Source organism: Eptatretus burgeri, chromosome 2, assembly GCF_056783735.1.
Source record: "Eptatretus burgeri isolate ZD-2024b chromosome 2, Ebu_testis_v1, whole genome shotgun sequence".
Classification (NCBI taxonomy): Eukaryota; Metazoa; Chordata; class Myxini; order Myxiniformes; family Myxinidae; genus Eptatretus; species Eptatretus burgeri.
Genome location: NC_140962.1, coordinates 119,845,340 through 119,872,752, shown reverse-complemented (window position 1 = coordinate 119,872,752; position 27,413 = coordinate 119,845,340). Strand labels below are relative to the sequence as shown.

Below are 27,413 nucleotides of genomic sequence, written 5' to 3'. Positions count from 1 at the left end.
TTCAAAAAGTTACACAACTCTGGGAAGTTGCACATATGGCATGCTAAATAATTTGTTGACTTAGAAGGCTTTCAATTTTAAGACTAGAGAGGAAATGTGCTTTATTGATATTTGTGTATTATTATTATTATTTGACTGTTTGATCCCAAGTTCAGAGGCATTGAGCATTGACAGCTATCACAAACATCTCTCACACAACTAAATCCATTACGATATAAAGTATGCTTTTCATTTGTGCTCCTACAAGCAAAACAAGGTGGAAGAAAAAGTTGTTCAAACAATTGGATGTTAATTTTGTTTGCTAATACATGTTAATATAATTCTGTCACATTAGTTTTGCTTTCAGAAACCATACAAGTAAACAGCAGCTGAACATATTGTGCAGTATCAATCAGTTTTATTTGTGTGCAAACTCTTCCTGTTCTAGCTTATCAAATAATACTTTATTACAAATTGAGGAAACAGCTCAGAAAAATGATTGTACCCATGATCCACCATGGTATGTTTTGAGGGCATTGGGGAAGGGGATGTAATCACATTAAATCAATTAATTCATTTTATGCTGTAGTTAAAAAAAAACAAACTTTTGCTCGGAAATGCACGCAATGTAACAATCAACAACACCAACAACTAAAACACAAACAAGATTGTATTTTTAAGTTCAAAAGTATTTTCTCCGTTCATTACCATGCTATAAGTATCGAAATGCTTGCATACCTTGGTTGACAAATTCCCATGGGATGAGATAGTCTGGACATGAGAGTGACACCAACCCTGAATGATTTGTAGCTTGTCTTTATCCTGGAAGTCCAGGCTAAATGGCAGCAAAAAGGAAAAATAACATTCAAGAAGTCCCTCGTGAGCGATGCAGCCATTTAATATACTCGTTCTGCCTTCTGGCTCATCCATCCAGTCCTGTGGCATCTGTATTCTTGTTGCACAGGCTGGTGTTGTGGCCGAAGGTTAGCTTCTCATGGTCATATTATCTAAATAATTGTACACTACAAATGTTTGCTTCATGTGTGGTATAGTTTCTTGCATAGCAACGTCAAAATAATTTGCTCATCTATACTATAAGAGTGCTGTGTGGCTGTTTCTGTGTGTGTGTTCTTGTGTCTGTATGTCTGTCGCCATTTTTCTCAGGGATGGCTGAATGGATCTTCGTCAAACTTTCAGAGGTTGGGGAGTGTTTTAGGGCCAAAAAAGTTAAAATTTTTGAAAAATAAAATTTCGATTTTTTGGGGGATTTCTTGTTTTTTTTATTGCTCTATCGTGCCTAAGCCTTTGCAGCTATGTAAAAGGTAATAGTAAATGATCCTCTACCCCGTTCCTTAGTGGGTGTAGGGGAGTGTTTTAGGGCCCCAACAAAATAGACCGGGTAATGCCGGGTACTCCTGCTCGTAATCTATAAATCAAAGTATTTACTTTACAGAATGCTGTGTGAACTTGGCACGATCATTGCATAAAGTGATTTTCCGATTTTATAGGACTGATAAATTATAAACGTTTCCCCCAAAATCATGTATAATAATAATAATAATAATAATAATAATAATAATAATAATAATAATATCAGGGACATGGCTTTTATTTTTATAAAGTCTTTTCAATTACTCGAGTTTTTAAAACTTTCACGAACAAACTGAATGTCAACTTAAGTACCATTAACTAATGAGTGAGTTGTTGAACATAATCTGAATGTTAACTAGTCCAGAGAGGAATTTGTAATTTGTTCAGGGTGCCAGTGATAACTTGCCTACTCTTTGTGAATGACATCGTGGGATCTTTAATGTCCACCAACTGATACCGACAGACGGGACGCCGAGTTTAACATCCATCCAAGGGACGGCACACACCATGATTTGTCGACATTCCTGCGAAACACTAGGGTAACAGTTTATAGCCGGGTCAAGATTCAAACCCACGATAGACAACTCAGGGGTGAATACACATACCTTTAGGCTATCCTTATAACCCAGGAGATGTAAGGGTGGTATGAAGAAATATTCAGAAATTATATGTCCATGTAAAATTAATTTGAGACATGCTTGTCTATTCATTTCTGCTGAGGTTGAACATTTGGCCTTGTATGATAAATTTCACTTTTCGGCTGCTTGTATGTTTTAATCACCCTTTTCCACTTGCAAAGTTTTTCATTTAATTCCATTCTATTATACTTTTGAAACACAGTCAACTCTAATATCCAAAATATCAGGTTCTATTGATCATTTGGGACCATACTCTGTGCAGAGCGTTGGTGCTGCCTAAGCAGTCTCCAAGGCTATTGGGCACAATCCTAGATGGGTCGCCACTCCTACACAGCATACCAACATGCTGACACTCATTTTGCCGGCCTCAGAAGGATGACAGGCAGTCAACCCCACCTGGTATTAATTCAACAGCAAAGGGGGATTTGAACTCAGGATCCAATGATCCCAAGCCCACCACCCTAGCCATTAAGCCAACAGCAGGCATAAAGTATCAGGTTAGTGTATTTTATGTTCCCATATAAACACATAGCTCACAATGGTGGGATTCCAGTTTTACATCACATAAACCGTTGAATCGTCCATTGTCTCATTGTATTTTTGATTCATGTAGAATTGCCGCGAGATCACCCAATGCCCTTTTGCTGCATGTGATATAACGAAGAGGTCCACCCTGTGCCTTCAGTTACTGTCAAACAAAAGCAAGAGGAGATGAATGTGTTGGAAATATAACTTGACTCGTGCATACCGCAAGTTAATCAATGACATTTGTGGACTCAAGCTCAATTTTATAATTAATCTAATCTCCAGAGATGTACTCTAAAATCACAAGAGCATCAGCACAATAAATGGGCTGTTTTCCTTCCTAAGCAAACTTTATCCCTGTGCTGATAGAATATGACATATGATCCCCCCCAAAAAAAACTTTTCAATGTTGCAACCCAAGTCAACTTTTACGTACAAATGTACGACTTGGAGCTTAAGTGTAAAAATGTCGCGCAAACTATAGCAAAATCCTGTAGAGCAATATTCAGGTCCGATATATCGACCACAGAGCGGTGAGCCTTGACAGACCGAGCCATTGCTACATTGAGTGATGCTTTTTTCACTTAAGTTTGATTTTTCCCGATTACAAGTTATTTTTCACGGGTCTGATTTAAAACTGTTTTGTGAAGAACAAAGAACCTCACCCGATAAATGATTATTGCTAAGGAGTATGCGGCAGAGATTTGTTCAATATAGTCTATTTTCAGGTCAGGGTTGAGTTTCTACTAGTCAGGGTTGAGTTAAAGATCCTGTGACCCCAACGTGTTCATTCTGAGATTCTTATTTTGGAATGTATGACACGCTTAGCATTCCCATCTAAATTTATGGATCAGGGTGCTGGAACTCCAAGTTCAAATCCCATAAACTCTCTGTGTGTCCTTCCACTGTCTCTTAATGTCCTTGTAATTTGTCAAATGTACACCGATGTCTTCCTGCAATGTCCTTTGGAGTGGACATTAAGTTTCACCTTTCTATTTGCACCTGCACATCACTGTCAAAGGCCCAATGGTGTCTTTTGAAAAAAAAAAGGCTAAATCAATCAGAGCGCACCCATTATCCCTGCGGATGAATGATTTATGAAACAATAACAAAAAAAGTGCAACACATCCATGGGAGAAAAATTCAACTTACTGTCCGAACAACCTCACTGGAGTTTTGCTTTGAGAATACATAAGCCGGTCGGTCTGGAAATACTTAAACTTCTCAAAGTTAATGAAGACCTGTCCAAGCACCGGTATGTCATGATCCACCCGCTTGTTCAAGGGTGTTTTGATTTGATAAGAGACAGTAAGATGTTACAAGTTGCGTTTCGAAATCTCCATGTTCCCTCGATCTTCCCTCCAGTCTTCCAAAGCAACGAGCTTAGAATGGAAATACAAAACAAACATAAATATATATTTTTTTCCACTCACAAACAGACTATGCCTAATTTTGGCAATGTAATGGCAACTAAGTTTATTTTTATGCTTTACCACCTCAACTTGTACACAGACAGTATTATGGGAACTTCATTGCCTGCTGTAGACATGTTTGATTTCTTGTACCGTAAAAGCCTCTGTTCTTCTGAAAACCTGTGAGTTACCAAACACAAGTTTCCGTAAGTGTGCTTTCTATGTCAAATGGTGAATACCAATCAGTGTTTTATATCCTTTCTCTACACACAGTTCAGTTACCTTTGGTTTACAATTAGACTGCAAACATTTTATATGCAAACATGCTTGTGTTATGACATCTCACAAGAACAGCTTTGCTTTTGAAAAAAAATTGAGCAAGCTTTTCGTTTGTTATTAATTTTTTTTTACTATCCACGTTGTTGTACAACTTCTATTCACACATTTTTTTGGTGTCACATAGCTTTACCACGGTCAATATTCTGATGAGCATTTTGTACACGAAAAGCAGCGACTGACTCTCACATCCTTGAGGGTTAACGCATCTGCGTCATTCTCGTCACTCCCTGGCCACCAGACCTGACCTCGCAGGCGATAAAGAAGCACGAGGAGCCAAGCTTCAGCCCGGCGTCTCCTCAAGCGTCATCGCCCCGATTCACCCAGCACCACCGGGCCGTCATAACCACTCCACGGGGTGCGACATGGGCTTGTGGGAGGGGAAGGATAAACATCTCGGGCAGGCGTAAACTCTGCGTCCGGTTAGGACCTGTTCCATTGACACAAAGTGGAAATGTCCAGCAGACTGACTTTGAGCTGAGGCTTGTAAAGAACGCATTGGAGACATTTATTTGGCATTGCTCCAAAGTTACATGGACAGGGACTATAAGCCTGGGCTGTGATTATACAGCAGCTGGTTTGTATGAGAACAAGCCAAAGTTATACCTTGTAAGTTGAGAGACATTCTTGGTTATTTATAATTTTTTTAAAGTTCTCATTTTTATGAAACTGTAACCACATGTCCTCTTCTGCAATATTCTCTCCACAAAGTTTACTTGTGTGCCTCTGTTTGTTTTTGTTTCGATGTTGCCCATACCAGTTTTATGGATCCAAAGGGGTTTGAAGTGATCATTTTGAAATGCTTTTAGTAAGGAGTGGCCAAAAATTGGGAGAGAGTAAAACCAGAAAAAATAAATTCAACATGTTGTTTGAGGTTTTTTTTTTTTTTTCCAGTATAGCATTAAGAAGTCCCGTGCACATTGCCTCCAGGTTTATTATATTGCCGATAGGCAGAAAGCTTGTCATTTCCTCACCTCTTTACCACATCCCAGGACAGAAAACATTATCACAGTTTTTTGACCAGTCGAGGGTTTGAAAATCCTGGTCGCCATTTGGCCAGCCTGACTGACAATGCTGACGGAGGAAACACCAGGGTGTGGCAGTGCGGCGTTTGCTTCCGCGGAAAGCACACGTCCCTGTGAGGCAGGAAGCCTTGCTATCTGTGTGCCATTCCGCGGTCCGCGCACACACCCTGATTACTCTACACTGCCATTTTAATAATCCTGTGGGCGAACGTGGACGCACTGAATGCTGTTTCTTGAGATTAACAGCACCCGTCTGTGTGCGCGTAAGAGCGGATCGTTAAAAGGTCACCTCAAGTATTCCTCGCCGTGGAATTATTTTGGGCTGATTGAAGAGCAGGCTATTTGCTTTCAATTTAATTGCATCGAACATTTTCCGATTTTCCTTTTTGTTCACTAACTGTGCCTACCTTTGTATGCTACTAATGCTCGCTCGAATTATGGTTTACTCTGCTGTAAAGCCAAATTCTCTGCAACCTCACTGGAAATTGTTTCTTGGTCATTAATTAATTCGCTGATTAATAGGGAACAGGCAGGGTAGGCAGTGAACTGGATTTTGTGTGAATTGCACAAAGATGTAAGAGGGTTCCTGAAATCATCCGGGATTGTGTCCGCACCTTTGGGTTTATACAAAGCCAAATACAAACTCCAGGCAAAGCCAAGTGGGCAGCTAACCAGAAACAGTGTCACACCACCTCAGCCTGCTATTCCTCAAAGACTTACAAGACTGAGTGGGTGTATGTATCATTCTACTTTGTTTCCGACCTTTTTGACATGTTATGCTTATCCTCCCACCTTTTTTTCGAGCTATACAGTACTATTATTTATTACATCTTTTTTTTTTTTTCTGCAACAGCTTTATGTTTCTGTGATTGTCTGGAAAATCAGCTTATTGCTGTTTGTAGAAAATGTTTAGGGTTTTTTTTCCATCTGATTGAACATGGTTAATTTTCTCATCAACATGAGTCCAGCAAGCTGCTGCTAAAATAGCATCAGACACTTGGAAATTCCAGATTGAACCTCAAAAAAGAAATAGGAATACAAATGGGGAAACAAAATGTTTCTAGTGTAAGACCGAATAAATCTCTGTATCTATCATAGTTAATGGAGCATCTAATAGGCTTATATACGTCACTCTGTGTCTCTCCCGCAGTAAGCCCACACCCTCCTTCGCCATCTCTTCACTTCGTCACATCGTCGCTGATGCAGCAAAGCCCTGGGCCGCCATACTTCTCACATCCGGCCATCCGCTACACGCCGCACCATGCGCCACAGGACACCATCAAGGACTTCGTCTCCTTAGTCTGCACCGAGGCTGTGGCGCAGGTGGGGTGGAATTGGTGGGAAATCTGCGAGAGTGGTTTGTCATGCAGAATATACTGTATATGACGTTACCTTTCTCAAGCTTGATCTGAAATCTGATGTAAAGAAATGCAAGGTGCATTTGTTTAGCCATGAATGAAATGTGGTTCGGTTTTTTATAGTGCAACTTAATCAAGGCTCATTTGAAGGAATTTTTGCACTTGATTAAACTGCACTGAAGTTCAAACCACACATATGGATTTTGAGATCGTAAAAAATTTACAAGCACACTTTGTGAAGTATTGTAGACCGGGGTTGCAGACAGCAAATAATAAAACAAGAAAGAGGTCATGCAAAGCATGACACTCGTGAAGTCTATAAAACAAATTTGACCTCAAAAATAATTGGTGGTTGAATTCAATGACCAAATATGCAACTCCTCTTTAAATTCCAAGTCAATCGGATGAAAATTGACAATTTTAGAAATCCCACCTCAGTTGTTGACCTTTGGCCTATGCTGACCTTTTGACCTCAAAAACAATAGGCTTCTTGCTTATGACAAACTCTATCAAACGGTGAAGTTTCGTGTCGATCGGTTTACAATTGTGACCTGTAGGTGATTGACAGACAAACAGACAGACAGAATAACAAAACCGACTGACCAAAGTACTTGGAAAATCCTCGATTTTGCAAATAATACACAAGAAAAAGACGTCATGCAGAACACGAAACTTGCAACCCCCCCCCCCCTTCTCCAATGGTTGCCATAGATACATCAAATTGTCCATTTCATTAAGATTAATATTGACAATCTTAATCAAAGCTCAAGTCAATCGGATGACTATGATTATTTTTCAGATTGAAATTGATTTTAGAAGTTTGACCTTCAGTTGACCTTTGACCTTTCGATCTCAAATCGTTGGTTTCCAAATTGAGTGATGCACTGTGCAATTGCTGCTTAATTTTCAGGTTAATCAGATGAAAATTGATGATTTTTCAGATGAAATTTGATGATTTTAGAAGTTTGACCTTGAGTTGACATTTGACCTTTTTACCTCAAAATCAGTTGATTTCCCAATTCAGTGATGGACTGTGCAAATCCTGTTCAAGTTAATAGGATGTAAATTGATGATTTTTCAGTTGAAAATTGATGATTTTAGAAGTTTGACCATGAGTTTACCTTTCACCTTCTGATCTCAAAAATAGTTGGTTTCCAAATTCAGTCACCAAATTTGCAAATCCTGTTCAAATTTCAAGTCAATCGGATGAAAAATGATGATTTTAGAAATTGGGCCTCAAGATGACCTTTGAACTTTGACCTCAAAATCAATAGGCTTCTCAGTTGAGGCAACCTCTATAACTTGGTGAAGTTTCGTGAAGATTGGTTTTAAATTGTGAACTGTAGGCGATTGACAGACAGACAGACAGAATCACAAAATGGATTTACCACCACCACCACTACCACTGGGACCATACTCTGTGCAGAGCGTTGGTGCTGCCGAAGCAGTCTCCTTGGCTATTGGGAACAATCCTGGATGGGTCGCCACTCCGACACAGGATACCAGCATGCTGGCACTCATTTTGCCGACCTCGGAAGGATGACAGGCAGAGTCAACCCCACCTGGTATTAATTCAACAGCCGAGTGGGATTTGAACTCAGGATACTCGGATCCTAAGCCCACCACCCTAACCATTAAGCCAACACCAGGCATACAAAATGGATTTACCAATGTACTTGAAAAATCTTCTATTTTGCAAGTAACAAGCATAACAAGAAAAAGTGCAATCAGAGATTGCAGACCCTTGCTAAGACTTGTTTTCTGTGGTGTATTGTGTGGTGTTTGTGCGGTTTTGTGTGGTGTTTGTGTAGTTTTGTGTGGCGTTTGTGCACTGGTGTGTTACGTAATTAATAAGAGACATAACTAAAACTGCCAATTTGTAACTGCTGGCAGTGATGACCCAGTCCCAAGATGTCCCGCTTTGATGCAACCACGCTTTGATTGGACACCTGACACTGACCCATGATGTTTTTTTTTAATTATTATTCAATTTAATTCAGAATGGGATTAAAGTAAATTCAATTCAAATCAAATGGAAGCCCAAATCGGAACAGACCTGCATTGGCATCATCAGAAAGAACCCAAACAAGCAAAAAGCAAAGATGAAGTCATCAGGAGGAATCTGGATAGGATTTGCATTTCAGCTGCGACTCCACTACCCTCCATCCCATCCAGGCACAGCCAAGTGAGCCTCATTCAAAGAAACAAAAACAAAAACCCAGATCAAAAAAAATTAAGAATTCTGGCTGCCAGACCATGTGCCCAATCAAGTTTGAATTTAAAACATGTGTTCCCCATCAATACTGCTTCACAATTGCGAAATTTCATGTTGATTGATTAAGCGGTTCCAGAGAAAACATTATTTAATATTGTCTTAAATCCAATATGGCTGTCAAACCATGTGACATCAATTATTCCTTTGCAACCTTGTACAGGCATACCTTGGGGAACATTCGTGTGAAGTTTCCCCTCGATTTGTCCAGCCGTTCCAGAGAAGAAAATTTTTTTATGTTTAAGTCTAAATCCAATATGGCTGCCACACCATGTGACCTATGATGTCTTATGTGTGAATATTTTGTTCCTCAAGGAGAGGCAGGCGATTATACGTGTAAAGTTTCACCTCGATCTGTTCAGCCATTTCAGAGAAGATTTTTGAAAGTTTTTTTTTTTAACAATATGGCTGGCGAATCACGTGACCGATGACCTCATCAAAAAAAATTGTGGACTATTATATCCCTAGATGACCCTTAAATTTTTCATACTGATTGGATGTAGCGTTGAATGACGTTGAATTTGGTCATATGAAATTATGACGTCATAACAAAGGCATTTATGACGTCTTCAAAAATCACACTCATTCCCCATGAGGAGTACTTGCTATATGTCAAGTTGCAGTTTTTTCCTTGATGCGGTTTCAGAAATAGAGAGATCCAAAGTTTTTTCATTTTTCCAGCATGGCTGCCACACCACGTGACCGTAAAACATCTGCATGGGTAGTTGCACCAATGTTGAAAATTTCATCTCAATCTGACCAGCGGTTGTGGAGAGAAACACAAAAGTTCTCTGCAGACAAACAAACAAATGAAAAATCACTCATAGAGTGACAACTTGGCAAAACAGCACAAAATAGAATGGCACTCAATAAAATGCATACCTCTGTCAGGTGGAACAGTTCACGTTTTGTATCCCACTGATGGGGTGCATCCGAACCAAAATCCAATACAATTGTTCTCGTCACCAATTCAACTCATCCACCTTGTTTTGTCATAACTCCCCCACAACTTTTTGAGATACAATGATATATTTAGGTTTTGGCCCTGTATCAATTTTAGAAATTTGGCCTATGTTGACCTTTTGGTCTCTGTTGAGCACAAATGGTGAACACAAAAATAATAAGTGGTTGAATTCAGTGACCTGATATGCAAATGCTCTTCAAATTTCAAAGTTAATTGGATTAAAATTGAGGATTTTAGAAATTTTGCCTGTTGAACTCTTGGTCTATGTTGACCTATTGGCCTATGTTTACCTCAAAATCAATAGGTGATTGAATTTGGTAACTTGATATGCAAAGGCTCTTCAAATTTCAAGTCAATGTGATGAAACTTGAGTTTTAGAAACATTTTTCACATTTGGCCTATTTTGGGTTGACCTTATAGCCTATGTTGAACAACTCGGGAGAGCCTCCACACCCTGAGGGGAAGTGTGTGATTGCACACAAATAGGAAAGTGATTCCACAGGCGAAATAAAAGATGAACGAAGGAGGGCAGGTGAGCAGAACCTGAAGCTTGGAGGATTTACAAGAGGAGGGTTTCTGAAATAAATCATTTGGCCATGAAAGGTTGGAGAGGGGCAGAACGCTTAAAAAGGCAGGGAATGCAAACCAATAATCTTTATTGTTTAATTTTCATTATAATCTTTTATTTAAAAAAAAAACAATAATCCATTAATCTTTATGCAAAACAACAAAACAGTAATGCTTTATCAGGGAACATCGGGAAATGGGGACAGGGTAATCATAAGTTTTTTGTTGAAGGAACTTTTTATGTGAATCAGAAAACTTCCAAAGTCCACGATGCACTCGGATTGCATTCGAGCATGGCTTTATAGGCCTTGCTTCTGAAACCTGAAGATCAAGCTTGTACATAATATGTACATAAGTGAGAGTGAGATAGGAGACAAAATAAACAATGCATTCGAATTTATAAACTGTGACTTTCATGAGGGTAATGCTCAGACTCTGGCAGAATCCAGGCTGCCATTTGAGTTTCTTTATATGGGCTATCCATATATTACGTCACACAACTTTCGGCAATTTTAGACACCTGCAACCCTCCCTCGCGCGATGCGATGCCCCTTAACGCTGGGCAAAAGACCCCCCACACCCTCCACAATATTCCTTGTCAGACATTCCTCGCCCTCCCACAATTCTCAGTTGCGCTGGTCGATAAATTCACCCTTCCTCCATGCATTGTGTAATGTATGGACAGCCCAACATATATATATATATATATATATATATATATATATATATATATATATATATATATATATATATATATATATATATATATATATATATATATATATATATATATATATACATATATATATATATACATATATATATATATATATACATATATATATATACATATATATATATATATATATATATATATATATATACATATATATATATATATATATATATATATATATATATATATATATATATATATATATATATATATATATATATATATATATATATATATATATATATATATATATATATGTGTGTGTATTTGTGTGTCACAGTGTATTTTGATAAGAGTTTTGTGTCATATGATAAGATGGTCAAGATTGTTTGTGAAAGAGTGAATATATTTTTCATTGTGAGGTGCATATGGTGCAGCCCCATCCAGTACATCTATATGTCTTCAAATCATATCAACAATTGCATTTCACGAAGCAAGCTTTGCAAAAAGGAACCCGAGAACTTTGATAGAAAAGGTCACTATGTCGCATCAAGAACCGAAATGATGATTGATAAGATGTCACTTAGCTCCTAATGATGACCCGATGCAACATGGCACTGCAGAATTGAAGAACTAGCAAAACAAATATCGAGAGAATTCCCCTCACCAGAGCATTTGGGTCCGTTTGTTTGTTTGTTTCCACAGAACGTGGGTATGTCTATAAATTACATCATACTCTTAAGAATACCAAAATCGTCAAGAACCCCAAGACCCTTTAAGCCCCCCAAAACCCTTTTAGACCCTTCACAACCCCAAGAACAATTCAGACCAAAAAGACCCCAAGGACCCAAAAGACCCAGAGCACCTAAAAGACCCCGATTACCCAAAATAATGCGAGGACCCAAAAGACCCTGAGGACTCAAAAGACCCAAACAACCCTGAGGACCCAAAGACCCAAAATACCCCTAAGGCCCTTTACAATCCATAAGACCCTTTTGACCCAAAATAACTTTTAAGACCCCAAAAACCATTTAGACCTTGTAGACCCTATTACACCCTTTAGACCTTGTAGACCCTATTACACCCTTTAGAACCCTTAGACCTCCAAGACCCTTTCAATCCTCTGAGATCCTGAAGAACCCCAAAGACCCTGAGACTCCTTTCTACCCTTGAGATCTTCACACATTTCAGACCTTTTAATACCCTGAAGATCCTTTTGACCTTTAGACCTTTAAAGCCCATTTAGACGATTTGAACACTTGAGACCCATTTCGAACTTTTTAGACCTTATGACATTTCCACCTTTAGACCTCTGACCTTTACACATTTACAACTTGACCATTTAGACCTTTCATCTGCAATCGGCACCCTTTCATTTAGTAAAACCTTCCATTTATTTGCCACGCAAAATACACCACACAAACCAAGTCCTGGCGAGGGTCTGCAATCTCTGATTGTGCTCTTTCTTTCTTGTTATTGCATGAATAATAGGCCTTTAAGAGTGTTCAATGTATTATCTGAGCCTGTTGTCCTCTTAGTTCACTTCGTTGTGGTATAATTGCAGCCTGGCTATCCAGTAAGGTGGGGAAATAATTAATCAGTTGGGAAAGGTTGGGGCAAGATGCCGATACTCCTTCTTGGCCATTTGTTCAGTATACTGAACATTTTTCATTTGAAACTACAGTTCAGAGAACACCTTATCTCGCACAGTCTTGACAAAAAGGACATGATAAGGGTCTTTCCAACTTTTGTTTTTCGTTTCCGAGCACAATCTATATTTCCTATGAACCCCAATTTTTTTCTGTATCTCGATATTCCCCAACACTGAGAGCATGAGCGGCAAATTTGATTGGTCGAGATGGTATTAAATGGCGTAATATTTTGTCAAAGTACTGCTCACTTGGAAGTGTTTGGAAGTGCCAACTGGGCCGTTTGTGCTGTACAGTATTCAAATATATAATTCAATTGAAATAAAATGAAGGTTTTAAAGGCTGCAGAAAAAACACTTTTTTTTTTGGAAGTTTACCACTATTGAAGCACCGTCTTGTACACCACCTTATTTATCACTTTTAATGAGTTATTCGTGCCTGTTGTTTGTATCCTATATGACATCCCCCAAAACAGTAAGTTTTCTGTTTGGAATGATTTTCAATTTTGTTTGTCAGGCAGACAGACAAACAGACTAAAACAATTACCTCGCTCCTCTGGGCGCATGTGCAATCGGGACGAGATTCCGTATAATTTGCCAAATTCAGAGCCAAAGTACTGCTTAACTGCAGGTTCATGTTCCAATTTTTGTTCTTCAGTGTTCAAAATATTGAATTAACTTGGAATCAAGTAGTTCTTCAAACTTTCACTGATGCCTGCAGACAGAAAGACAGACAGAGTGAACGGGATACTGAACATATGACCAGGACTGAGCATCTTGACACGCCTTACTCCATTGTGGCAATGACATGTATGCCTGGTGTTGGCTTAACGGTTATGGTGGTGGGCTTGGGATCCAAGGACCCTGAGTTCAAATCCCACTCAGCTGTTGAATTAAGACCAGGTGGGGTTGACTGTGCCTGTCATCCTTCTGATGTTGGTAAAATGAGTGCCAGCTTGCTGGTAACCTGTGTTGGAGTAGCGACCTGTCTAGGATTGTGCCCAATAGCCAAGGAGACTGTTTCGGCAGCACCAACACTGCACAGAGTATAGTCCCAATGGATGGATGGATGGCAATAACATAAAACAAGCACACCTCATTTTGAGAGAAGATAGAAATAAGTTAAATTTACAAAACTTGGAAATTATTGATGCAAAATGAGATACATGGAAAAGGAGATTGCCATGTTATGAGTGAGCACTGATGGCAACCCTGAGGAAAGTTGGAGTATTTATATCTGTTTAATGAATGAGGCTTCTATAAACATTTAGACAGGTCTGACTTGTCAAGGCCAGAATCAGACAAGTGCTGTGTGAATGGATGGTTATCGATTGTTTTTACCGAGACCTCATGTGTGCGTGTGAGCAGGAGTTTGTAACGTTTGGCTACAGTTATTATCCATTCTTTGGCCCAGATAGTCTCACATAAACTTCCCGTGTGAGTTTCATTCTCGGTTTCTCGATGTAAACCATGCTCCTTGAATAAAATAGAAAACACAAGAAAAGTTCAATGCAGTTTATAGAAAATCTGTTCATCTATGGGATGTGTCAAATCTATATTCCAGTAACGCAGCTCAACATTCGACTTCATGTTTGTGCTGATAGTTAATCTCTATATAATGGAGCAAGTGTTTGTATGCACGTATGTATATATTGTTACGGATTCGCGCCCGCCGGCGTGCTGACGGCCACGTAACTCGAATCGCGGCACGTCACCCACCGGACGGACAATCCAGTCGTGACCCTCTCGGACTAACGCCGGGAACCAGTCACGGGTGGACCTTTCGGTCTCACCGCGATCGAGCCAATCAGCCCCCGCGTGGGATAGGGTTGCTCGCCAAATTCGACCTACCTAAGTACCCACACGGAGGGTAGACCGGGCGATCGCACCTCGCCGCAGGTCGACTTCGGACACGGGCCACTTAAGCGACCCGTTCCGTACTATCGGGATAACCGAGCGGTGTTATTCGTCGACCTCGACGGTTCGATTAATTATCGGGCGTATTCAGCCCACTACCAACCCTTTACGTGAAGTAAGATGGGGATTCAATAGAGGAAAAGACGAAGCGAAGCGGGAGAACAGTTCAATAATAAAGCACATTTATTCGCGATGAACGGAAAGCACACATATACAATTCCACCAAAAGCACATAGAAAAGAAGAGAAACACAATGCAATTTTACACAAAAAGCAAATGTAAAAGCGAAGACACAATGCAGAGCTATCCGACTACCGAGCACACGGCAACACTTATACAATTCTACTTCACAGACGGCGCCGACAACACATACCCAAAACCAAGAAAAAGAACACCCTCAAGGATGAAGCGGGCCTGAGGCCGAGACCGGGTCGGGCCTACCCGTCTGGTGATGAGACGCGGAGCGGCGATGGTGCCTCAACTCCGCGGGCCTCGCGGACAGTGTCTGGTAGGGGGTGGGAAAGGGGCCCCCTTGGTCGCACTATCTCAGCGTGGGGGGAAACAGGAGGGGGTTGCTGATGCTCGGGGAAAGGAGGATTTTTACTCTGTCTCGAGTCCCGCGACGAGCGTCTCCACCTCGACCAGGTCGCGCCGTCGGCCTCCCTGGTGTGCAGCTCCCGGCACCGACGCGAGCACCCCCTCGTCTGCCTTCGCCGCCGCCGCCTCTCCACAGCTCCGTCCTCTTCGCTCCGACTCCAACTCCGAACTCTTCCTGCGAACTTCCCAACTGCACTCAACTCCAACGCACACGACCACGACCAACTCCTTTTCTGACGAACGCAGCCGCTTATCTAAGCCCCGTGGCTTCGCCTTTGACCCCCTGCCTTTGACCTTTCACCTCGCTCCCCATTGGCCCGAGAAAAAGTGGGCGTGAATGCATTTTGATCCATGAATTTGCATATAGCGACCGCCCTCCAACGCCCTGGAGGCGGGGCCAAATCGCCCCTCGCTCACCGATTGGACGGCACAAAAGTGGGCGTGTGTCGTTTTTGATCCGTTTTTGGAGCGGAAAATCCGTGGTTTTGTACACGCTGTTCGGCGCGCGCCCTGCACGAGTCCAATACCGGTACCCACAAGCGGCGCAAGAACGGTGGCGATGCGACGGTTGCGAGGTGTGACGGGAAAGGTCGTGGCTGTTGTGGTGAAGCGGCGTTGTGGTGGGTGGTTGATGTTGTGACGACTGTTGAGACGCGGTTGGCGGTGGTAACAATGGCGGTTGGTCCAAAATAAAGATAGTAAAAGAAAAACGGCTATCCTGAAGAGTCGCAGCACGCATAAATGACATGTATTCCCACTAGACAACGGGTTTGGGCCTAACTACACATATGCTTACCGAGATATCTCACCTAAGGGACCTGAATGGTGGTTTGCGAATTTGGTAACCACAACACTACCCCCTCCCCTTTTTACAGACTCGTCCCGAGTCGTCAAATTTTCGTGTGCCATCATGTGTAGTTTTCCCCCAAGTACATTTTACCTACGGATCCCTGAGTGTGACATTCATGGTATTCGTGTCCCCAAAATAAATAACCTGAGGGCTGCGTAACTACCTAAACAAACTCACTCACACGGACGACTTAAATAAAATTGCCGGCGCTAAGACAAACATGCCGGGGGCGCACTCATATTTACAGTACATCTTATCTTAACTTACAAATTTAACACTAAACCATGGCCCAGGATTACTGAACTCTGCAAAAGAAAAGCAGTTAGCAGGGAGCCAGGCTGCTCGCATGCAGTCTCTGGCTCAAAACAATGCAGGTGACAGGGAACGTGGCTGGCTGCTCACACGCAGTCCCTAGGCCTTCCTTTTTGAACTGAACGCAGTGAACCACAACGGTGCATGGGCTGCACAAATGCAGTCTCCGTGCCAGCTCAAGTGGCACACGCAATGAGCACAACGAATGGATGGATGAATGGTTTTAACTGAACGCAGTGAACCACAACGGTGCATGGGCTGCACAAATGCAGTCTCCGTGCCAGCTCAAGTGGCACACGCAATGAACACAACAAATGGATGGATGAACACAAACACGGTGCACGGGCCGCCACTGCAGGCCCGTGTTGTAGCTGCCAACAGGGCAGTTCTTGCAGCTTGCAAACTGTTGCTTTCTGATCCTGGCGCACATGGCAATGAACAGGGGGGGGGGGCAAAGCAAAAATTGAACGGGGGCTGGTGAGCAGGGGCAGTGGGCATGGCATGGCAAAGGCAGCAGGCAAACACAGCCCGCAGAAGAAGAAGGCCGCTGCAGGCAAACACAGCCGGCAGATGAACTGGCCGGCACAGGCCTTGAAGAAAAACAGCTGCAGATGAAGTGGCCGGCACAGGCCTTGAAGCAAAACACGGCCAGCCGATGGCACAGGCCTTGCAGCAAATCAACAGCTGCCGATGAAGTGGGCCGGCACAGGCCTTGAAGAAAAACAGCCAGCAGATGAAGCTGGCCAGCCTTTGCCGTTCAGTGGAGGGAGTGCGGTGGTGCTGGCCACTTGGAAGGCGGGCTCGGACCTACCTACCTGTCTCCCTCCCACCTATCGCCTTTGCCTGTCACTGTACATACCCACTCCTTTAATTTGTCAAACCCCAATTTAGCCCCAACTTATTTTTTTGTTGTTTTTATTTTTACTTCCCTACTATAAATCGTCCCCTAACCCCCTTTATCGTCCTTGTTCGGCTAACCTATCCTGTCACCTAGCCTACTCCCAACCCCTACGTTCCCTTCCCGGAGGGGAATAAGGGAGAGCTAGCGTCCTGTGTCGAGGCCCAACGAAGCCTCAGGATGACCTCCCCAGAGTTCGGCGATCTAACCCAAAGTGGGTCCAGCGGCCCACAACGAGAGCGAGGGGATGGATGGTGCGAAGGGGTACATCTCCTAATCTACCCTAACCATTTAACTGTTAAACTACCCCGGGGCTTTCAACAAGCGCCTCTCGCTTAAACTATTGGTTCTAACAACCCAGATTCCCGTCGCCTGTGTTGGTGTCCTCACAATTTCGGGCCTCGCCCCCCAATTTTCTTTCCGTGCCCTCACACGGTCTCCTGGCTGGGACACGTGGCTCCCTTTGGCAGGCACGACCCTCTGCCGAATCTCCCGCTATGGCACCCCCGGGCACTACACTGCCTCCGAGCCTACCAGCTCCCTAACACCGGGGAGTGCCCCCATGGCACCTCCCCTTAAACGCACACGTGGCAGGCCGGCCTCCCGGGCCCCTTTCCGAGGGTCACCCGTGCCCACAACACTGCCCACGCGGCTAATGGCGCCCCGGGCCCCCGCACCAAGCAGGCGCACCCGTGCCCACTTCGCTATCCCGGCCCCCCATGGGCCCTTGGCCTACCGCGGCCGACTAGCCTGGTGCCCGGGGTACCCACTCAGCGATACTCACCTTTCGCAGCCACGCTCCCAAGCCCGTCAACAGGGCTCCTGCACCCCTCCAAATGGGTTTCGAGCCTACACCCCCACCAACAACAAAACGACCTCCATTTTTCAATTCGACTAACCCCCTAACTCACTTTATACTGACCCCGGGGTCCCTTGGGCGGGAGTCACTCCTCCCCCCAATCACTCATCGCACCATGCATTCCCCATTCGCTCCATACACACAGACCCGCTGGCCTCACTCACTCACCAAGCACATGCTTCCACTTCACTCACCAACTCTTCAACACACTCACCACTGAACTCTGCCATCCTCCTAACTACATCCCCTAACTAACTCGTGCTCCCACGTCGTCCCTTAAACTATAGCACGTTCCTTTTAACACTACGTAGCTAAGCTACGTCCCCTCTACACATTCACAAGTCTGTCCATGTCTTCGAATAAATCATTTTATTTCCCAACCTAAATCTCGCTACAATCCCTCTAACTAATCCATTCCACGGACTCCATGAGGACTTACCGCTGCCCCATGAAGTCGGTCTAACTAAGCTAACCCTTCCCCCTAACTAGTTTCCATCCTGTGCCCCAGGGTAAGGGGGGTCTTCCACCCCTTGCCCAGGAATCCTGTGCACCCGAAAGTGAGGCTTGCTCCTCTTTTTTTTTTTTTCATGCGCAGCACCTGCGCGGCAACTCGCAGCTCGCGCCCTTTTGCAGCTGCCCGTGACGTCATGCAGCTGCACGTGTTCCTCATCCCTCCTTGGACGGTACTATCCGGCAGGGATACCCCTCCTGCCGGATTCCAACCCCACGTGCAGCCATGGCGTCACCGTGCGCAAAAAAAAACACAAGCCCCACGTCTCGAGGGGTTCCCCACGCGAACACATGTGCTTTGCCCGTTGGAGCTTCACACACACGATCGCGTGGAGAACCCGTCCGGTCCAAATCCGTAGTCCTGCCGAAACTTTGTCCGTCCGCGGGATCGGCAAATCCACCGCTGGCGTTTCCGGACCGGGACTTCACTCTCGCAAGCGAGCACGTGGCGGTCTCGTGCGTTGCACAGCACGGACCGCGTGCTCACTGCTGGGTGAACCCGGCACGGTCCCCGAAACAACTACAGCCGCAACTCGGCTTTCTTTCTTCTGTCGCCGTCGTCGCCATTCGACCCACGCACACCTGCGTGTTACGACGCACACACTCCACTCCATTATATTCACACCGGGAGACGCGGCTGCGTGCTCCCGCATGCCGACCGACATCTCCCTTACATACCGCTCTCTCACACACACGGTCTCCCTTGCACTCGGCCGTTCACCCACGCATGCCATCACCCCTTTCGCACACGTGGCTCCACGCACTCGCGGTGCCTCATCCACACACCGTCCTTCACTCACACACGCGGGGGCACTCAACCGCGGTGCCTCATCCACACACGGCGTGCTGGGAAGCACACACTCCGGCACCATCGCCACCACACCACTCACACACGGGGTCGCTTCCACACACGGGGACGCACTCACACCTTGCACCACACACACAGGGACAACCACACTGGGGATTCGTGTCCCCACAAGGGTCTCCGGGGCCTCTATACCCCCCAAGCTCTCCGTGCACCCGTCCCCTCAACCTCGCAAAGCACGACCGAACTCACCTGGTCGTGACTCGCCTCAAGGGGGCATACTCCCTCCTCTCGTTCCTGGAGGAGGCCATCCAGGTGCTCGCACTGGGTCCCTACACGCTCCGCGAGCTCAACCTCACTATCCTCCACTACCTCCGTGTGTGTGTGCGCGTCACTTACCCCGTCTTCATCGTGCAGTCTCTCTATTTTTTCTGTCTCCCGTGTCTCTATACATTTATAAGTTTCTGTTGTCGTCACCTCGTGTCTCGTCTCACACGTTTTGGTCTCCCCATTTAATTTTTCCCTTTTGGTCACCGTCGATTCTTCTGTCACGACCCTCGCCCAACACGTTCCCCGAATTATTTTTTCACCCGCCTCCACCGCGGGCCTGTCAGCCGTTGCACCCCCTTCCAGCTCGTTTGCTCCCACACGTGGGGTCGCCATTCCCAGCTCCCTGGTCACGGCCTTCATGCCCGCCTGCAGGCATCGGCCCATGTTCTGCGTCTCACCCCGTAGCTCTTTCATTTCTTCCTTCATGTTTGTTTCCATTCCGTTCATTTGTTGTGTATTCGCATCCAATTTTTGTGTATTCGCATCCATCTTTTCGTTCATTTGTTTGTTCATGCCTTTCATTTCGTTTATAATTTCATTTGCGTTTGCATCCATTTTCGCTGTCATTGCCGCCAGCATGGTGCATAGCTGGGCTTTGTCGGATGCACTCAGCTGAGCCGTTTCGGCAAGGGTTGGGGAAGGGTTTTGGTGGAGAGGGGGGGGGGAGGTGTCATACACCGCGGCCGCTGCCGCACCCATTTCGGGCTCTGGGTTCAGTTGGGTGAGTTCGTTTTCCTGTACAACCAACATTTCCTGCACGGGGATTTCATCCTGAGCCATGGATTCTACACATTTTACATCCATTTCTAATACCCCCGGCTCCCGCTCGCCTTGAGACGCCATCTTGCTTCTCTTAAAGGGTTAATTTGAATCGCTCGTAATTTGGAGGGAATCGGGGGTCGCTTCTCTCACCCCTGGACCGATTCCCGTGAATTTAATTGGAGACAGGACAGCCCGTTTTCCTGTTCTCCGATACCAGTGCCGCGAGGAGGGCGATGGATTTGTATCGCACGACCTGACACCAGTGTTACGGATTCGCGCCCGCCGGCGTGCTGACGGCCACGTAACTCGAATCGCGGCACGTCGCCCACCGGACGGACAATCCAGTCGTGACCCTCTCGGACTAACGCCGGGAACCAGTCACGGTTGGAACTTTCGGTCTCACCGCGATCGAGCCAATCAGCCCCCGCGTGGGATAGGGTTGCTCGCCAAATTCGACCTACCTAAGTACCCACACGGAGGGTAGACCGGGCGATCGCACCTCGCTGCAGGTCGACTTCGGACACGGGCCACTTAAGCGACCCGTTCCGTACTATCGGGATAACCGAGTGGTGTTATTCGTCGACCTCGACGGTTCGATTAATTATCGGGCGTATTCAGCCCACTACCAACCCTTTACGTGAAGTAAGATGGGGATTCAATAGAGGAAAAGACGAAGCGAAGCGGGAGAACAGTTCAATAATAAAGCACATTTATTCGCGATGAACGGAAAGCACACATATACAATTCCACCAAAAGCACATAGAAAAGAAGAGAAACACAATGCAATTTTACACAAAAAGCAAATGTAAAAGCGAAGACACAATGCAGAGCTATCCGACTACCGAGCACACGGCAACAATTATACAATTCTACTTCACAGACGGCGCCGACAACACATACCCAAAACCAAGAAAAAGAACACCCTCAAGGATGAAGCGGGCCTGAGGCCGAGACCGGGTCGGGCCTACCCGTCTGGTGATGAGACGCGGAGCGGCGATGCTGCCTCAACTCCGCGGGCCTCGCGGACAGTGTCTGGTAGGGGGTGGGAAAGGGGCCCCCTTGGTCGCACTATCTCAGCGCGGGGGGAAACAGGAGGGGGTTGCTGATGCTCGGGGAAAGGAGGATTTTTACTCTGTCTCGAGTCCCACGACGAGCGTCTCCACCTCGACCAGGTCGCGCCGTCGGCCTCCCTGGTGTGCAGCTCCCGGCACCGACGCGAGCACCCCCTCGTCTGCCTTCGCCGCCGCCGCCTCTCCACAGCTCCGTCCTCTTCGCTCCGACTCCAACTCCGAACTCTTCCTGCGAACTTCCCAACTGCACTCAACTCCAACGCACACGACCACGACCAACTCCTTTTCTGACGAACGCAGCCGCTTATATAAGCCCCGTGGCTTCGCCTTTGACCCCCTGCCTTCGACCTTTCACCTCGCTCCCCATTGGCCCGAGAAAAAGTGGGCGTGAATGCATTTTGATCCATGAATTTGCATATAGCGACCGCCCTCCAACGCCCTGGAGGCGGGGCCAAATCGCCCCTCGCTCACCGATTGGACGGCACAAAAGTGGGCGTGTGTCGTTTTTGATCCGTTTTTGGAGCGGAAAATCCGTGGTTTTGTACACGCTGTTCGGCGCGCGCCCTGCACGAGTCCAATACCGGTACCCACAAGCGGCGCAAGAACGGTGGCGATGCGACGGTTGCGAGGTGTGACGGGAAAGGTCGTGGCTGTTGTGGTGAAGCGGCGTTGTGGTGGGTGGTTGATGTGACGACTGTTGAGACGCGGTTGGCGGTGGTAACAATGGCGGTTGGTCCAAAATAAAGATAGTAAAAGAAAAACGGCTATCCTGAAGAGTCGCAGCACGCATAAATGACATGTATTCCCACTAGACAACGGGTTTGGGCCTAACTACACATATGCTTACCGAGATATCTCACCTAAGGGACCTGAATGGTGGTTTGCGAATTTGGTAACCACAACAATATGTATGTATGCATGTTTGTATGTATGTATGTATGTCCATTCTATACCAATTTGTTGGACAGCTGGTCTAATGCCACTCATAATTGTAACCTGAAAAAATAAATCATTAGTCCACCATTTTTGTAAGCCTAACACATCTTCAGAAGTGTCATGTTCACAATCGCCATGCCCTCCCTATAAGTTTTCCATTAATGTAAAACATCCTAAGCAACTGTTAAAAGGACAATCAAGTATCGAAAGTTTGAAACTGATAGGTGTCCATGGGGTGGATGCTCTGCTCGTATAGATAAGGGAGAGACTTTAAAGACGTACTCAATTAAGGTGTTGCTTTCCTTGACGTTTTGTGATAGTGACGGTGAGGGGTTATTCCACACTTTTCTTCAGAGGGAAGATGTGGTGACAGAGGGGGAAAGGGGAGGTCGTGGTATCCTAATGTTGATAGCTGAAGGTGGGGATAAAATTTATAATACAGGGAATATGAATTTGTTCCTAATATATTTCTGATTTTATATTTGCTATTTGATTACCTATTGATCCCTCTAGTGTTGTTGTTCATGGATTGATTTTGTACTAGTTTTTTATCTATCTGATGTCGGCACCAAATGACTCCACACCTGCTGTACCAGAGCTTTTCCGACTGTTTATCGGTGATGTTGAATGTCCAATTGCATTTTCTGAGACACCATTGTTTTGCAAAATATGATATAAAATACGGTAATTGGAAATACAACAAGATGATTGAGATGTCCTCGTGGTGTTCAAAACGTTCTCAGAACAAATATTTCCCATATCTCACAATAGACCAAAGAAATAACAACTTTTTATTTTTCAATCTAAGTATGCATGCTTCGTAAGGAAATATTTTTCTTGCTAATTATATATCTGCAATGGATCAGCAATCTGTCCAGGATTGCTTCGAATCATGAAATGTTCCTCGATTGTCATAAATGTCCCGAAGCTCTGTCAAGAGAACGGGCCTCCATTATTTATCGATTGAAAAGTAAATGAATGCCTTTTCTGGACTATTGTGCCTCGTTCTGAAATCTTTTTCAATGAACTTTGTCTACGTGCAATTTACGAAATTTGGAAGATTTTGATTGGGGAATAGCTCTTACGAGGGGTGCATCATTTGTCTTCAGAATTACAGAGGCCATGACTTGTCTGCCTTGGTTTACACAAGTTTGAGTTGTACCTCCATGTTACCTCCACTCTTCCTGTTCCTCTACTCCACCACAAACCTCGCCTTATCAAGCCATATTCAACCCACAGTGGTCACAACCCTTGACCCAACTGCATTTGACTTCTTTCTTACAAATATTCACTAAAAATCTAAAAAGCACCAAAAGTACTGATATGAGTCTGTTGTGGATTCTAATCACCTGTCATTGTCTCACAACAGCCGAATGGTGCAGGTGGTGTCGCAGCACCTGGGATGAGTAAGGTACCCACAGGTTCCTTCCTGGCACCTGGAATGTTGCCTCCACCCCCACCACCTCCAATGCCTCGACCCGTGCCCCTTTCAGCCGCTGACACCAAGCCACCTCTGACTGCTTCAGAAGGCGGTGGAGGTTCTCCGACATCTCCGAGTGAGTGTTGTTGGAACTTGTAATCACATCTTCTCACTCAGTCTTCTTTTGACACCTGTTGGTTGAAAAGTTTCAATTGAATTTGGAGTCAGTTATTACTTGATGCATACATTTATCCTTTGGTTTTGGTCATTATATCTGATCATAAATATTTTGGAAATCTTTGTTGATGGTAAACGATAAGCAATGCATGCACATCCGAAAACAGTGAAGTTTACACGCTGTGAAGAAGCCCAGCTAAAATGACATAACCTGCTAAGTAAATTAATAGCACCAGCAAAGTACTCGCCCTACGAGCTATCTTGTTCCATGCATGCAGCGTATTCTTCTGATGCATACCTAAATTTGGGTGGTGTATAGGCAACTGACATCACTGTATGCACCAAAAAAAATAACCCAGGTTACATTCATGAAGCAAAAATACACCTACTGCTTGTAATTCAAAATACCTTACTGCAGTGGAAAACGTGGGGACAGGAATACTGCACTGTAAACGGTGGACACTTGTAATACCCTCCCTGACCTGGAGGTGGCGCTACACGATACACATTTACATCAAAAAATTTCATCCACCCCACCCCTCACACCCTCCAAAGACCACCGGCAAAGATAAAAACACCCCTATACATTAATGGGGGTCATGCTGATCCTATGTAGCAAGTCTGGATGGAATCGGCCCACAACTGTATGAGGAGTAGCCCGATAAACAAACACGCAAACACCGGTCCGTGAATTATAGTGAGGATACAAGTGGCATGAATCGATCAGTCAAATACTTGGAGAGGTCTACTGCTTTTAGTAACGATCTCTGCAGACGATAAGGAATTCTATAAAGATCTCGGCAATGTTGCATCTGTCTGCAGAAGATATATATATATATATATATATATATATATATATATATATATATATATATATATATATATATATATATATATATATATATATATATATATATATATATATATAGCCTGGTGTTGGCGCAGTGGTTAGGGAAGCGGCTTGGGATCCAAAAGGTCCTGAGTTCAAGCCCCGTTGGGCCACTGAATTAATACACCAGGGGGTTGACTCAGCCTGTCATCCTTCCGAGGTCGGTGAAATGAGTACCAGTATACTGGGCCGGTGTATACCCCGGTTAAAATAGGTGTACCATATCCCTGTGTCGTAAGAGGCGACCAGGGTTGCGTCAGGAAGGGCATCCGGCGTAAAACATGTGCCAAATCACTATGCGGATCATATGGATGATCCGCTGTGGCGACCCCGAATGGGAGCAGCCGAAAGAAGAAGAAGATATATATATATATATATATATATATATATATATATATATATATATATATATATATATATATATATATGTTGGCAACTCAGGTAATTATTACATTAGTATAAATCATTGTGCTTTTACTTGAGTAAATGATCGGCAAATACACACAGTATGTGCATCATGAACCCAGGAGGTCTGACAGGATGGCCTCGAGGTACGCACACTCACCTCAAAGCTGTCTCGCCTGGGTTTGAATCCTGACCCAGCTATAAACTGTCATCCTGGTGTTTGGCATTCATCAATGTGTGTGCCATATTTTGGATGGACATGAAGCAGGTGTCCCATCTGCCAGCATTAGTTGATGGACTTCAAAAATCCCATGATGTCCTTCAGAATGAGTAGGCAAGCTATCACCGGCACCATGGCCAAATTCCAAATTCCTGCCCAAACCAGCAGATGGCATTGCATCAGTGGCACAGCCATGCCCACAGCCATTGATGCTATTCTGCAGCATTGTGCTATGTACAAATGAATATAAATGAACCCGGGTTCCCAGCATCATAAAACAAGTGCTCAGATGGGAATGCCAAAACGGGCCCAGATTAGGATTGCTCATTGCCCTGGAAAGAAGGTGAAATTAATTTGGAAACAGTATTGGCACGACATGCTGCGATGCCGGGTGTTATCCAAAGTACTGAAATGCCTGAAACTGGCTGGGTTTTTCCTTTCAATGGGAATGCTATGCAAACCTATTTAAATAAAGCTCAGATTATTTCAGCGTCCAATATAAAGGATCCCCAAGCTTAGTAGTAACACACCCGAACTCCATTGCTCAGTTCACTTGGTCACACTCGTTTCTGAAATATCTAATGCCTTTTGAGACCACTCGCAAAAAAAAAAAAAAACTGGAACCATTTGCATTGAAGACCCTCCCAAGTTCACATGCTCGGTTGATTGAGGGTGGATCAATTGATTTGAAGTTGACTCCTTATAGTTTTCTGCAATGTATTGGGCATCTAAATATAGCATTTTCACCTTAGTATGTGCTATTTTAATGATTCATCGTCATTGTCATCGTCATCGTCATCGTCATCATGTGCCATCCCTTGTGCAAAACATTGGTGCTGCCAAAGCATTTACTCGGCTGCAATACTGGTCGGGTCAGCAGTCCGGCTCAAGAAGTCAGGGCAGGAATTTTGAATTTGGTCATGATGCCGGCGATATCTCGCCGACTCTTCTCAAAGGACACCGTGAGATATCTAACGTCCACCAACTGTCGGCAATTTCAATGATTGTGGTTTGATAAAACAAAAGTTTTAGCATAAAGGCAGGTTTACATTTGTGGACACTGCCAACGAGCAAAAGCATTGTTTAATTTTTTATTTGTCATCAGTATTAGCCTTTTAAATGCTTCAACTTCTTTTGTTGGCCTTGTTATCAAGTTTATTCAATTGATGCCAGGTAAACAAACACTCAAAGATTTATTCACTGTGGCAGCAGAGGAAGAAATATATACTGTCGGTATGTTTAGTACATTTTGCAACAAAAATGTTCCAAAGAAGATGTCATTTTGAGATAATTTTTCTTTGCTTTCCTTAAACCCGTACCGTTAATTTACTTAAAGCCCGGCTGTGCGGCTGTGGCACGCTGAGCTAAACATACCAAGTTGTACAAACATTTTCAATTGTTATTTTACAAATAATAGGGAAACACGAGTGCGAACAAAATGTATACTTTTAAAGATAGATAATAATGTATGTTTGTGCACATAGCGCGTCAAGAAAAAGTGATCTCCATTCGCTACCTGTGATCTTTTCTACCCCCTTGAACCCCCCACCAATTCAACCCTCTGACTCAAACATTGATGTGAGTTGCTTCCCTCCTTTCTCTGCTCTTTTCCTGTTCGATCACTCACATGCTGGGTTTTTTTTTCCCAAATGTGGACCCACTGTCATGGCCGACTGTAGTCTCAC

The 27,413-nt window shown here is 44.3% G+C and overlaps 1 protein-coding gene across 9 annotated transcripts in view; it reads left to right on the top strand.

Moving 5' to 3' along the window:
* The window catches only part of LOC147032944 (nuclear factor 1 A-type-like), a 401,548-nt gene that overhangs the window by 254,766 nt on the left and 119,369 nt on the right, over window positions 1-27,413 (top strand). For 7 of the 9 annotated variants that reach the window (XM_085870986.1, XM_085870985.1, XM_085870982.1 and 4 more), the window contains 3 exons: window positions 4,503-4,619; window positions 6,437-6,609; window positions 23,987-24,173. In XM_085870986.1, the coding sequence (XP_085727112.1) occupies window positions 4,503-4,619; window positions 6,437-6,609; window positions 23,987-24,173 (477 nt within the window). The remainder of the gene's footprint in view (window positions 1-4,502; window positions 4,620-6,436; window positions 6,610-23,986; window positions 24,174-27,413) is intronic. The other 2 variants (XM_085870987.1, XM_085870989.1) reach the window with 1 other exon arrangement.